Consider the following 15,185-nt stretch of genomic DNA (forward strand, 5'->3'; position numbering starts at 1 on the left):
AAAGTTTTTGTTCATTTTTCATACTCATAAAATTATAATATATTATTTTTTATCCGAAGCAAGGTTTGATTATATTCAAATTTATGCATATAATTTTTTTAAGTTGATTACATATAGAAATAATATGCCTAACTAATATAAAAAAACATCATTATATTTTGATTCATCATTGTAGGTTTGAATACAAGCTCCAAACAAAAAATGACACCTTATAATTCATAAAAGTTTTAGATGTTCTCTTTGAATGCGAGGGTCCAGAACTAGCGAGGGTCCGTAGTAGTTCGAGAGTTGTATGCTAACTTTTAAGGATCCAAACAAAAGGTGACAGATGCCGCGCCACCTTGGGGTTGTGAATAAATAATAATGAAGATTCTTTTTACTCTTTGGCCAATGGCCGCCTTCCTAATCACCTTCTCTCTCGATATGTCTTTGACACTCTGTCCCATTCACTGTCCCCATCGTACCATACATCTGTCCCCTCTCCTCTTGTTTTCTTTTTCCTTATATTCACTCCATCATCCTCAATATACATTAACTTGCTCATTATAGTCATTAGTTATTACTATACTATTCCTCTCTCTGCATACTACATACTGTTGCAACAATATGGTTCGTAACGAAAGCAGCAACAAAGAGAAGGATAAAGACCTCGATCAGTTTTTGTTTGATCGGAACGACGATGATTTGGTCGATGAAGAACAACAGGAGATTGAAGGTGTGAAGTACGAGAGTGAGAGTAGTAGTGATGGTGACGACGCAAATCGGAGAGCACAGCCTGACTCTTTCTCTTCTCAGCAATGGCCTCAGAGTTACAAGTATATATAATAATCCTCTTAGCCATTTCCTTATCTTTTCGCAATTCAAATCAATTTGATCTTTGAAGTAAGAAAACTACTCATGTGGTCCTAGAAGTGTTAAAAACCATGCCGAATAGTTTGTTGAATATTGTTGAAAAGTCCTTCAATTTTGTCCATGAATTTTAGGGACTAAATAGATGAATATTCAATAATCAATACTAAAGGAATACATTAAAAATTGTAATATTAAGGGTGAGCCCTGGCACACCATTAAAGCCTTGGCGACCAGTTGGTCATGGGCTTGCCTCTTTGCATATGCAAGGATATAAGGTTGAATACAATGACTCTCCCCAATACCTTTGCATAGCGAGGAGCCTTCTGACACGAGAGGGTAGGTTAGTTTTTCTTTTCTTTCTTTTTCTTAAGAAAGAAGGTGATCGGAGGACGAAATTTGTGGTTTATTCAATTTGAATATTGTTGACTCTGTTTCTGTCACTCGTGATGTTATAATTTCTGTTTTCTGCTACTTTTGTTGTTACCTTAATTTAAAAGGCTCATTTCAAACCAAATTCATAGCAAAAACCTTAGTTTATAATTTTAATATTGCAGTGTTAGCAAAAACCAGATTTTTTGTATGTTTATTTTATTTTTGCTTGATTATTCTTATGTGGCAATTCGAGAAATTGTTGTATATTCTGGAACTACTACATGTCCATGGTTCCGACCAATCTCAATTTCAACTTGACTCATGATCAAATTTTTTTAACCTTTTCTTATAAATTAAAAAATTTGACTGTCACGTGGAAATTTGCTAGAACTGTAGACACATGATGATCTAGACCATGAATTAATTTTTTGTGGCAAAACCTTACATCAAATTGTGATTTTATTACAATTTCCACAAGTGAGGGCTGATTTTTTATTACTATTAGAAAGTCTCACATTGTCTACTTCAATTCTGAGTGCAGATTATATATTTGTTAGACAACTTCACTTATCGTCAATTGATTTTAAGATGAAATCTAACATGATATAAGAGGTATAGACGTATAGTCCATCTTGATTCTTGCTTATTCTAGTAGGCTCGCTTGTTCAGGCAGACATCTGTCTAGGATGTTCTTTCTTTCTCATAGTAACCTTAATGAGTTCAGATATTCTTCTCTTATTGTTTTCCTCATTCCCTTTCTTATGACAGAGAGACTACAGATTCTTACACGATAGCTGCTGCTCCAAATTTTGAGTCAGTTCTACGGGGGCCAAGTTTCATATATTCAAGTTTTGACAATCGTTCAAAGAGTAACTTAGACATCGATGGAAAGACACCTTTTCTATCTGCTGCAGAAGGCATTAGACAATCAACTTGGTGGGAGAAAGCCTCGGTACAACGGCTTGTTTCTGGAGAATTGCCCATTGGATATGGATGCAGCTTCACTCAAACAATTTTCAATGGTACTATGTTATTTGATTGCAATCTGTTACTATGCCCGTGAACATTTAATTTGTTAAGTGCATTCTGCTCTGTATAAACATTGTAAATTCAGTTGATCGCAAAACCATTCTCCAATTAGGCAATATATATATATATATATATATATATATATATATATATATATATATATATATATTTTGGACAGTGGAACTTTTAAACATGTAGATGTACTAATGAAGGTCAGGGCAGCATATAGTATTGCTTTAGAGTGTCTCTAGTGTAAAAAATGGGGATTATTATTATATGTACTTCAATTCATTCTTTCTTACTGCTTAATAATGTTTGGGATTGTGTGTGTGCTTGGATTAGCTTATTTTATGTTCAAAATATCTGACAATCTAAGGCGTACAAAGATAGTTTTCTGAAATAAAAAAAAAGAAGGTAAAAATAAAGCTAATATGTTTTATAAAACTTGCTATGAAAGCGTGACTCTTTTTTTCTAAAAAATGTGTTGATAGGTTAATGGAGTTTTATTCTGTCTGATTGATCCACTCCCCTTATGAAAGTTTTTTCTTTGTCTGCAAATGTCTGACCCTACTTCCGAATTTCTATTTCTACCTGACCATTTTATGAGACATGGTGTACCTTGTCAGGCATTAATGTGATGGCTGGAGTTGGTCTTCTATCTACGCCATACACAGTAAATCAAGCTGGGTGGATGAGCATGGCAGTGATGCTTCTTTTTGCAGTTATGTGTTGTTATACAGCCACCCTTTTGAGATACTGTTTTGAAAATAGGGAAGAAATCATTACCTACCCAGATATAGGAGAAGCCGCATTTGGGAGATATGGTCGAATTGCTGTCTCGGTTAGTTATATTTCTTTGTTTAAATTAACTTAAAATTGTTGTGCAATCCTTGTTACATGATGAATGAAGTTTTTCTTGGGCTATTTCCAAATGATCATTATGATTTTGTTCTTTAACCATGGCCTTAGATGGTTTTGGTTCATTTTGACCTTTGGTCTTTATATGTATTAGGCCTCTCGCAAAATAGACCATACTATAGCATCATTTCTTTCTGTTGTTTAATCTAAATCCGCATCACAGTAGTAAGAAGCAATACTGAGATATAATATTTTTTATCTATGAACAAATTTGATGTTTTACTAAGCTATGCTTACTTTGTTGCAGATCATTTTGTACACTGAACTATATGTAAGTACTAAGTGCTCTACCCGTTTCTTTTGTTTCCTTTGAAAACACCTGCATTTTGTTGCTCTGCACCAACGTATAAGCTCTCTTCTAATGGTTGCAGTCATATTGTGTGGAATTCATCACCTTGGAAGGAGATAATCTCACTAGTCTGTTTCCTGGTACATCCTTAGATTTGGGTGGTTTCCAGTTAGACTCGATGCATTTGTTTGGAGTTTTGACAGCACTTATTATTCTCCCAACTGTTTGGTTGAAGGATCTTCGTATAATCTCTTATCTATCAGGTGCTCCAAAGTCTAAAAAATATTCCTTCTATTTTCAAAATTTTCTACTTAGCATGTCCTTATTGGAACTTGTATTGTGATCTGCAGCTGGAGGGGTTATTGCAACAGTTTTGATTATTATTTGCGTGTTTTGTGTTGGAACAATAGACGGTGTCGGATTCCATCACACGGGTCAATTGGTAAAATGGAATGGCATTCCATTTGCTATTGGTGTCTATGGATTTTGCTTTGCAGGACATTCGGTTTTCCCAAATATTTACCAGTCTATGGCTGACAAAAAACAATTTACCAAAGCACTAATAATATGGTATAGTACCTAAGAACTTCTCTGTCACCGGCAAAACATAGCATATTTGATTTTTTTTTTTTCTGATTCATCAACTCATTTCTTTGTGTACAGTTTTGTTTTGTGTGTTTTGATATATGGAGGCACTGCAATCATGGGATATCTCATGTTTGGTGATGGCACTTTGTCTCAGATAACATTGAATATGCCACCAGGCACATTTGCTTCCAAAGTTGCATTGTGGACAACAGTGAGTTTTGAGATTTTTTGGGTCTCTTAGCACTATTTTTACTTTTGTAGTTTTATTCTAGTGACCGATAACTTCCCCTCGCTAATTTTTATGTTTTGTGTTCTTCTTTCAGGTTATTAACCCGTTGACTAAATATCCTTTTTGCCAAAACTACTTAGCTTTTGAAAGTTTAAAAATTTGTCATGGTTTGATAAAAATGTACGAGTCCTTTTAGTTTATTTTTTCTTAATAGTAAACAAATATGCTTTGTTGATGAACCCACTGGCAAGGAGTCTAGAGGAGTTGCTGCCAGATAGAATTTCATCCTCATATTGGTGCTTCATTCTTCTTAGGACAACACTTGTTGCATCTACCGTTTGTGTTGCCTTTTTGGTTCCCTTTTTTGGTAAGTTTTAGACTTTATATTTGTTATTGGATTAATTTTAATGTCACCTCCAATTAGTTGAGGCCACTTAAGAAAATGATATAACTTTAGTAGCTTTCTGTCCATATACTGATAATTCATATTTCCATTTTCATTTTTGTTTATAAGAAGTGGGAATATTCTTACATGTTGTATCCTTCACCCTTTTGGTTTTGTTATATTTTGTTTCTCAACCACAGTCAAGAAGCAAACTGCGATGAAGTTTGCTTTTCACATATTTGAAACCAAAACAGTCAACTCTGTTAAACTGGCCTTAAACCTGTTAGTTTGGCTTGATTTAATTTAACAACAGTCAGAAACTTTTCTTACTGGGTGATTTCGTCCATTAATCAAACGAACATTATTGTATTCTGTCAAAAATAATTCTTCATACAAGTCACATAGATCTGAATTCTTGCTTACTAGTGATCTCAATTAGAATGCTTTATTGGTTTTCCTCTATTTTTCATATTTTAGCTAACCAATTTATCACCTATTCCAACTGGTCTTCTCACATTTCTAAATCATCTTCGCTATGTTTAATTTTTCAAAACTAATGATAATTTTATTATAATTTCAGGGCTTGTGATGGCTTTAATTGGTTCTCTCTTTAGTATACTTGTGGTAAGAAATGCATTTGACTCTCTCTGTATGTGATGTCATAATTCTGTTAGGATGCACATGCCTTAGACAAAAGGCCAAATGCCTCTTCTGTTAGGATATGATGTTTCATTGGTTAGTAAAGGATTTTTTTTTCATGATGACATCCTGAGTTTATTTAGTTCATGATCTTCACCTTACACACACACATCAACTTAGTAAAACTATTTTTATAGTTGTAAACAGAAAAGGAAAGATGGAGAAAGAGGGATTAGTTTGTTGTGCTCTCTTTGGCTTCACTTGTATCATAACACAATATAAATTTACATACCACATATTCAAATGCTCGTAACATTGAGTTGAGACAGCACGACTTGCGGCATACTTTTATCTGAATTTATCTCTTTATTGCATATGACAAATAGACATGGTTTCTCAAAACTTTTGGGGATGACAAGTCAAGCATTGAGTTCACGTGATTTCTTTTTGCAGTACATAACTTGCATTTATCTTTTCATGTTTTCTAGCATCAACATGACCTGAGCTAAATTCCTCTGCAGTCCTTTGTGCTTTACCTTACTTTTATTGATTCAGTTTCTTGCAAGGAATTAAAATGAAACCACTATCTAATTTGAAGAATTTTATTCCTTTCAGTCAGCGATAATGCCAAGTTTATGTTTTCTGAAAATTATTGGGAAAAAAGCTACAAGGACACAGGTAACAGCACTGCCGATCTTGTATTTTTCTTTTCCTGACAAAATCTTTCTAGTTCAGAGTAAAATTTCAGAGTTGATATTAATAGTGATACTGAGCCTTTAGTTACTATATCCAGCAACACTGAGCAATATTTAGAAAATGAAATTTGCATTATTACATTTTACATGCAATAATTTCTATAATCAGCAGGTGAATTACATTCAACACAATGATGGTAAACACTTCATGCATCAGAAGCTCATATGCTTCGAATGTTTTCCTATCATATTCATATCATCTGTTGCAGGAGGAAACCACCCTAACTCATCTGTATTTCTTTTTCAAATATAATTTTGAAGCCTTGTTTTTTCTTTCAGCCATGAATTGCTAACTGCATATTACCAAACACCACATATAATTGAATGACAATTATAGAATCATAATGCAATATTATCTCAATTAGTTTTCCTATTCCTTCTCTTTTACTCAACTTCTCTTTTTGCTAATAACATCAGGTTGTACTCAGTGTTGCAATTGCTGCATTCGGAGTCATTTGTGGAATCCTTGGAACATATTCCTCTCTGTTGAGTATCGCTGATAGTTACTGAGAGTCTGAGACCTTATAGTCTTTCTGTACTGGGAGGTTATGATGAGTGTTAACCCTTTCTGCATGGAAGTACAGCTCTTTGGATAATACTGTGGTGACAAGTTAATTTAGTTATATATGCGTTTCACTTGTACTGAGGTTTTAATAAACGCTCCGCGACGGTGATCAATATTTAAAATCTTATATATGAGAACTCATGTATATTTATGAATTTAATAAAGTAATTGTTAAATAAGATATAACAAGTTAAAGCTAATGAAGATATTCAGTGATACTTTAGTAATTAAAACTAGATATAATTATTGAGTTGCTTATGTGTAGAAAAAAAATGGCTATATGTACTTGTATGCATTGTGCTAGGGCATATGCAGAGCATGCAAGGAAGTATTAAATCAATTTGCTAATATATTAGGCTTGTAATACTAACTAAACACTTTCTGGCTTATTGTTTGCGTATATATGATCTGAGCTTTTATTTTAATGCAATGAAGAGAGATGACTGTAATGGCTTGATTAAAATTATTAGTGAACTTAGCATGGGAACATGATCAATTTAAAAATAAACATGCAAAATGTTTATAAAAAAATAAGTTTCATCAACGTGTTCAATAATGACCACAAAATATAAATATTTTATTTTTACTTAACATTTGTATTTTTCTACTAGTTTTTGTTGACTAACTTTTTGTGTTAACATAATCCCCAGGTCTTCATATTGCAAGGGTGAATTGATTATAAAAAAAGTTAACACAAAAATCAAATGACCATGATCAGTAAGAAAACATTAGCAAATATCGTAATCATACACAAATATTCATTAGTCCAATATACAATCAACAAGTAGTCATCTACCTTTTATAATTTCAATCAATCATGCTCAGTATGATGCATGCACCTAACCTCAACTCTCAAATACAATGTGGTACCCTTCATCGGGAAATAGTCTAAGTGTGTTCACGTGACACTCACACTTAGGAAAACTAGGCAACAAATGTCAAGGTCATCTTATCGTGCACATGCAACTTCCTCCCCCCCCCCCCCCCGGTGATCAGCCTGAGTTTCAAGGGAGTTTCAAACCAAATGACATGCCCCCAAGTACAAGTATTCTCTCTCATGAGAAACTACAAGTACTTATTGACAAAGTTTATACTATTTTCATGCAATATGAAGTATGAAACATGGACACCATAAATGCACTGATCGTGGATAATTAAAGATTCTAAGTCATCCCCCTCTAGAAATATTTAAAACTATTTAACCACTCTATTTCTCTCACCAAGGATATCCGTCTTGGTCACTGCACCCCCCATGTACACACACAACATAATCACATTTTCAACATCAACATCTCATCTGAATGTCATTATCAACATCATATCATCTCAATAACATTATCAACATCAACATCATCTATCCTCAATGATATTATCTACAACAACAACATCATATCATATCAACATAATCACTAATAACAACATCTTCTCATATGAATTATTATCAATATCATCTTCAATAACAACATCATACTCTATCAACATTATCATAAACAACAACGTCACCTTATACCAATTAATATCATTAATAACAATATCATCAGTAAATCACATTCCGCCCATGCATACATATATAGTTTATGCTTGAGATTCACACTCTCAGGTCTTCAAACAACATAAGTCTAATAAAAGAAATAATGTCATTTATCAATAACAGGTGTATCACATCCTATTAGTTGAAAACATTATTTTTCTTGAAAACCAGCATACACAGGGAAAAACATACATTCCCATAATTGGGTTCCAATACCCTAATTATGGTATTGGAGCCATAAAATTTTAATAAACTTCTCTCATCTATCATGAGCTCTCTATCAGCTCCTCTTTTCATTGCTCAGAGACCTCTCTCGTTCACGTTCGTCAGTCCAAATACAAGGTTCTATATACCAAATCGAAGAAAATTTAGTATAGATTTCAAAACCAAGGTTAATAACAACATTCAGAGACAATTACCCCTGTCAAAACATAAAGGGCTAAGGGTTGTTTCGGATTCTACTACAAGGAGATGTCATTTTGATATTTCGATCACGCCAATGTAACCGAGGTTCAGTGAAGGTCACAAAAATAACATCAATATTATAAAAAGATTATAAGATGTTTGATTAATCAACTAAATCACTCATGGTTTACCACTCAAAAGATTAGATGTTGTAGACTAATCCCTAGAAAAGTACACTTTCAAACTTTTGACCTTGATATCATTCATTCAAGAATCTCACATTGGCAAGTTCCAGTGCATTTCTCTCATACTCCTAATTGGATTGACTTTTTGTAGGGTGTTACATTTTGTGCCTAATATCTTAGTTTAGCCGAATGTATCATGTATGTGCTTTGCAGTGTGAAGATTTGGTTGGCTGACAATGACAAATTGTTGAAATCATCAAAAATGGATCAAACTTCTTTCTCATTATTGAAGAAGGTACTTGCTATGTATTTTCTGCATCTTTTCATTTCTCACTCTTTATTGTGAATAATTACTTTATGAAACTTTCATTCCAAAATAGGTTATAATTTTCAATGATGTCCCAGTTTTTGTACTTTCAGTAACCACACATGTTCAATACCCTTCCAAGATGCTTTTAGCCACGGACAAAGTTTCTGGTTCATCTGAAATATGAATATGTGACATATCTTCTAAGGAATTTAATAAGCTTGGTTCATATAATGCTCATGATTTAGTTGAAAGTTTTTTCCCTATTTTATTTTTAAATTTTTTGAAAGATAGTTAGGAAAAAAAATGCCATATTCCTCTTCTGATTTTTGCATTTTTTAATTTCTCAAGGTTACAGATTGGGCTTGGGCATTTGGTGGAAGATTTTTGTACAGCTGTAGCCAGGTTATAATCTTTTCCTTAGGTGATTTGATCATTTTCCTTTCAAAGTATCGTTGAATTTAACTACATGGCAAAAAAAGAAAATCATAGTTATATGGACATAAATATGTCGCATAATCCTTATTAAGTTTCCTCACCATTTGTGTAACGATTCATCTTGTTGCTACGATATCACTACTCTAAACTGCAAAATTTCAATTTTTTTTAATGAAAACTCCATTAATTTGCTTGTGAAAAATGAGAGTAAATTTTTTTCACAATATATATTCACCAAACAATGCACAAATACTTACATGAATATATATATATATATAAACTCAATACACATTATTCACATGACTGAAAGTAAATTAGTTCGTACATATAATTAAATATGTGATATACATTCTCAATTCAAAAGAACTATAGAACCAACTATGGAGGAGTTGATTAACAAAACATAACTCTCTCCCAAAATAATCCCAACATCATGACATCAGCTTGGCGGCTCCACAAAAGAATCTCACTTCACGTAATCTATTGCTGTCCATCTGCTCCCATGAATGAAGGTTCATGATCATCATAGGTACCAAGCACACGGTACAAAAATTGCAAGGGTTAGTTGATTATAAAAGAAGTAAACACAAAAATTAAATAACCATGATTAGTAAGAAAACATTAGCAAATACCATAATCATACACAAATATCCATTAGTCCAATATACAATCAACAAGTAGTCATCAACCTTTTATAATTCCAATCAATCATGTTCAGTATGATGCATGCACCTAATCTCAACTCTTAAATGGAATGTGGTATCATTCATTGGGAAATAACCTAAGTGTGTCCATGCAACATTCACACATAGAAAAGTGTCGAGGTCACCTTATCATACACAGACAACTTCCTCCCCCCCCCCCCAATGGTGATCAACCTGAGTCTTAAGGGAGTTCTAAACCAAATGACATGCCCTCAAGTACAAGTATTCCCCCTCATGAGAAACTACAAGTACTTACTAACAAAGTTTATACTATTTCCATGCAATATGAAGCATGGAGCATGGGCACCATCAATGTACTGACTGGGGATAATTAAAGATTCTAAGTCATCCCCCTCCAGAGATGCTTAAAACTATTTAACCACTCTATTTCCCCGACTAGAGATATCCATCATGGCCATTGCACCCCCCATGTACATACATAGCATACACCATCCAACGACATTTCAACATCAACAACATCTCATCTCAATGTCATTATCAACATCAACATTATTTCATCTCAATGTCATTTTCAACATCATCTTATCTCAATGATATTATCATCATCAACACCATTTCTTCTCAACATTATCATCAATAATAACATCACCTCATGTCACATTATCATCAACAACAACAACATTCTCATATCAATATTATCACCAACAACAACATCATTTTTTATCAATATTATCATCAATAACAACATCACCTCATATAAACATTATCATCGATACCAACATCATCAGTAATCACATCCCACAAATTCATACATATAATTTCATGTATGAGATTCACACTTCTCAAGTCTTCAAATAACATAAGTCTCATACAACAACAATCCATAATATCGCGTGATTGATATTTTAGGGAAAAATTCTAAATTAAAGAGAACTATGGTTTACAAAACAAACTCTTATTCCCATTTAAAATCTAATAAAGAAGTAAATAAAAGAACAAATATCAAAATTTGGGCAGAGTCTCCTCTGTAATTGGGACCTTTCCCAAAAATTTCAATCGTTACAACAACAACATCGTTCACAATTTCATTCATCAATAACAAATATATCATACCCCATTAGTCAAAAACAAAATTTTTCTTGAAAACCATAATGCAACAAGGATAGACATACATCCCCATAGTTAGGTTCCCTGACCCCAATTATGGTATCAAAAGTCATAAATTATAATAAACTCCCTTCATTTATCGTGAGCTCTCCGTTAGCTCCTTTCTACGTTGCTCAAAGACCTCTCTCGTTCACATTCGTCGGTCCAAACGCAGAGTTCTACATACGAAATCGAAGGCAATTTAGTATATATTTCAAAAACAAGGTTAATAATAACACTCGGGAGTCAATTACCCCTGTCAAAACAAAAAGGGCTAAGGGGTGTTTTGGGTTCTATTACAAAGACATGTCCTTTGAAAATTCTAATCACGCCAATGTAACCGAGGTTCAATGAAGGTCACAAAAATAACATCAATTTTATAAAATGATAACTTTTACAATGTCTCATTTTCTAGGGTTTTTCAAAGGAAGTGTTAAAAAAACACAAGAGACACTAAGAAAAACTCAAACTTCCTAAAAAAGAATTAAGAGCTTGTTCCCCACCAAATCCTTGAAGTGGATTCTGAGGATTTCGCTCTAATTAAAGTGTTCCTCTCCGTGTGGTGGGCCGGCTGCAAGCAACGACGGCTCATGGTGACCACTGGTGGTCGTGGGTGGTGGAGAAGAAGGTATTAGGGTTTGGGTAGACGTTTGGAGAGGAGGAAGTGAAAAATTATATTTTTCATGCTGAAGAACGTATTTATAATCTACAGATCTCGCTTAATGAGCTCGTCTCACTAAGTGGGAATCAACTTTTGGAACTAAGTGTGACTTTCCGTGTTGAGTGTCATTCCTCTCAGGTTGGGATTTGTGCTGAGCGCAATATTTCACAATGAGCGCAATTCCTCTTCGGGTTGGAATTGCACTTATGGGGATTCTCGCGCTAAGCGAGATGCCCAAAAAGTGTTATTTTGCAGCTCCCAATGGTCAAACTATGGGGAAACGGGTTAGGAACCTACAATACAAATTTGAAGGTGATCCAACAGTTAATGAGTCTGAGATCACAGTTTTACCGGAACAAGTTTAGGTAAAACTTAAAATCTCATAATTTCAATCTAAGTCAATAAAACTCCACACAATTCAACATCAACATCAAGCAAATCACACATAGCTAGTTCACACAACACCTTGACTCATCCAAATCAATCAAATACATAGGAAATACCTTAAACATCAATTTACAGTTAACGAAATTTTAGGGTGTTACAATTTATATCTTCTTTTTAATTTTCTACCAGATACAATCTTGATTTTCATTTCCGTGGTTAAACTTGATTTGCTAATTGTTATGATTATGGATTCCAATTGGGTCCCTAGTGATTATAAATTAGAAAGATAAAAGGAAAGGGATGGTAGAAATACGAACAAAATTTGGAAAGTGTAAAAAGAGTAATTTACTATGTTGTATGTTATTACCACACACAACACTTGTATTTATAATAAGAATGGGTACATAATAAGGGAAACCTAATAATGAAGAATAAATAAGGAAATCCCTAATTTTTAACTATTCAATTAAAGAATATCAATCATATCCTAAATATATATTTCACACCCCCGTCAAGTTAGAGCAGATGTCATTTGAATCAAGCTTGTTACAAATATCATCAATAGGAAAGCCCTTGAGGGATTTTGTGAGCAAGTCTACCAGTTGATCTTTGGAGCTGACAAACTCAATGGTGATTTCTCCTAAGTACCTTTTCTCGCACAAAATGACAATCAATTTCTATGTGATTAGTCCACTCATGAAAGATCGGGTTTGAAGCAATGTGGAGAGCAGACTCATTGTCACATAATAGTTTTGTATGTTGAATACCTCCAAATTTTATTTGTTGGAGAAGTTGTTTAAGCCATGTGATCTCAAATGCAGCTGCTGCCATAGCACGATACTTAGCTTCAACACTAGATCTAGCAATGGTTTTCTGCTTCTTGCTTCTCCATGAGGTCAAGTTTCCTTCATTAAGGACATAATATCTAGAGGTGAACCTTTTGTCTGATGGTGATCCTGCCCAATCAGCAACAGAGTAACAAACAACTTTGCAGCATGCACATTGCAACATTACAATGACTATCAGTTAGGTCTTTCATAAACTGACTAAGCACATCGACTGCAAAAGTAATTATGGGTCTAGTGATAGTAAGATAATTTAGTCTGCCCACCAAACAATGATATTTTCTCGGGTCTTCCAATGGCTCCTTCTGACTTTGGAGAAGCTTCACATTAGGATTCATAGAAGTATCACTAGAGCGACAATCAAGCATACCAATCTTGGTTAAGATATCTAGAGCATACTTCTCTTGGGAAAGGCAATGCCAAAAGAGGATTGGACAAATTCAATCCCTAAGAAGTATTTGAGCGGACCCATGTCTTTTTTTAGTTTGAAACTAACTATGGAGATGAGATCTAAGGTGAAGAATACCATTAGAATCATTGCCAGTTATGAAAATGTCATCAACATAGATAACAAGGTAGATGCAACGTCCAGATGGAGAATGAATGAAAAACACTGAGTGATCAGCCTCATAATGGGTCATTCCAAACTGGAGCAGGGCAAAGCTAAAACGACCAAATCACACACGAGGAGATTGCTTCAAACCATAAAGAGAATGACGGAGTTGGCAGATCAATTGAGAGTCATCTAAAACTGTAAAGCTAAGAGGCTGATCCATATGCACTTCTTCTTACAACTCACCATGCAAGAAGGCATTTTTTATGTCCAGTTGGTGAAGAGGCCAATGTTGAATGGCAACCATAGCAAGAAAGAGATGCATAAATGCAATTTTGGCCACAGGGGAAAAGGTGTCCTTGTAGTCAAGACTGGAAATTTGAGTGTATCCTTTGCCCACCAAGTGAACCTTATAGTGATCAATACTTCCATTTGGTTTGATCTTCACTCTATAAACTCAACAACAACCCAGAATGGTCTTGCCAGTAGGTAAAGGGACAAGTTCCCAAGTGTTGTTGGCGTCTAAAGCAGCCATTTCCTCCAACATTGCCTGTTACAAGTGTGGATTAGTCATGACTTCAATTTTTGACTTAGGGATAGACACAGAACCCAAATAAGAGACAAAAGAGAAATAGGTGGGAGACAAATGACTATAATTAAGAGAAAAGGCATATAAAACATTAGGGTTGCGAGAAGACTGAATACCTTTTCTAAGAGCAATAGGGAGGTTAGGTACAAGCAATGTTGGTGGATGGAGGGTTGGAGTAGGTGATGATGTTGGAGGATTAGGAGAAGGCACCATTGGTGGAGGTTGTAGACATCTGAGATAGACCATTAGCGGAGGTGTAGTAGATGCAACAATTGGGGTTGGCACAATAGGTGGAATACCAGTGTGAACATCCAAAGGAATATCTTCAGTAGTGGAACTAGAGAAAAAAAGGGTATTCTCAAAGAAGGAAACATCAATAGAGACAATATACTATTGAAGTTGAGGACAAAAACAATAATAACCTTTTTGAAGACATGAGTACCTAAGCAAAAGACACTTTAGGGACTTAGCAGAAAGCTTATCTTTACTTGGTGTAAGATCATGGACATAACAAGTGCAATCAAAGACATAGAGAGAGATAGTGTATAGAGGCTGTTTAGGGTACAAAATGGAGTAAGGGACCTGATTTCCAAGAAAAAAGGAAGGTATGAAGTTGTAAAAAGTGCATCACCCCATAAACGATGTGGAACATTTTAGTGAAGGATAAGAGTATGAGTTGTTTCAACTAAATGATGATTTTTCCTTTAAGCACCACCCTTTTGTTGTGATGTGTGGGTACATGAGGTCTCATGAAGAATTTCCTGCAAGGTTAGAAAAGATAAAAACTAGGAGGACAAATATTTACGAGCATTATCAATGCATAAAATCTTAATGAAAACACCAAATTGATTT

The 15,185-nt window shown here is 34.3% G+C and overlaps 1 protein-coding gene across 1 annotated transcript; it reads left to right on the top strand.

Moving 5' to 3' along the window:
* The first annotated feature begins 508 nt into the window (after positions 1-508).
* LOC100790344 (amino acid transporter AVT1A) lies at positions 509-6,800 on the top strand. Its single transcript, XM_006575175.4, has 12 exons — positions 509-815; positions 1,993-2,246; positions 2,880-3,094; positions 3,419-3,442; positions 3,543-3,723; positions 3,811-4,030; positions 4,124-4,259; positions 4,372-4,391; positions 4,499-4,644; positions 5,243-5,286; positions 5,917-5,979; positions 6,474-6,800. The coding sequence occupies exons 1-12, from the start codon at positions 607-609 to the stop codon at positions 6,564-6,566; spliced, it is 1,605 nt and encodes a 534-aa protein (XP_006575238.1). The 5' UTR covers positions 509-606; the 3' UTR covers positions 6,567-6,800.
* Positions 6,801-15,185: the final 8,385 nt, after the last annotated feature.

The sequence above is a fragment of the Glycine max genome, chromosome 2 (genome assembly GCF_000004515.6).
Source record: "Glycine max cultivar Williams 82 chromosome 2, Glycine_max_v4.0, whole genome shotgun sequence".
Classification (NCBI taxonomy): domain Eukaryota; kingdom Viridiplantae; phylum Streptophyta; class Magnoliopsida; order Fabales; family Fabaceae; genus Glycine; species Glycine max.

Bases quoted from the DNA above. Each gene is read 5' to 3' on its own strand.
- LOC100790344 (XM_006575175.4), top strand. From the start codon at position 607: ATGGTTCGTAACGAAAGCAGCAACAAAGAGAAGGATAAAGACCTCGAT. The intron at 816-1,992 runs GTATATATAATA...TTCTTATGACAG, and splicing joins CAATGGCCTCAGAGTTACAA to AGAGACTACAGATTCTTACA. The intron at 3,443-3,542 runs GTAAGTACTAAG...TAATGGTTGCAG, and splicing joins TTTTGTACACTGAACTATAT to TCATATTGTGTGGAATTCAT.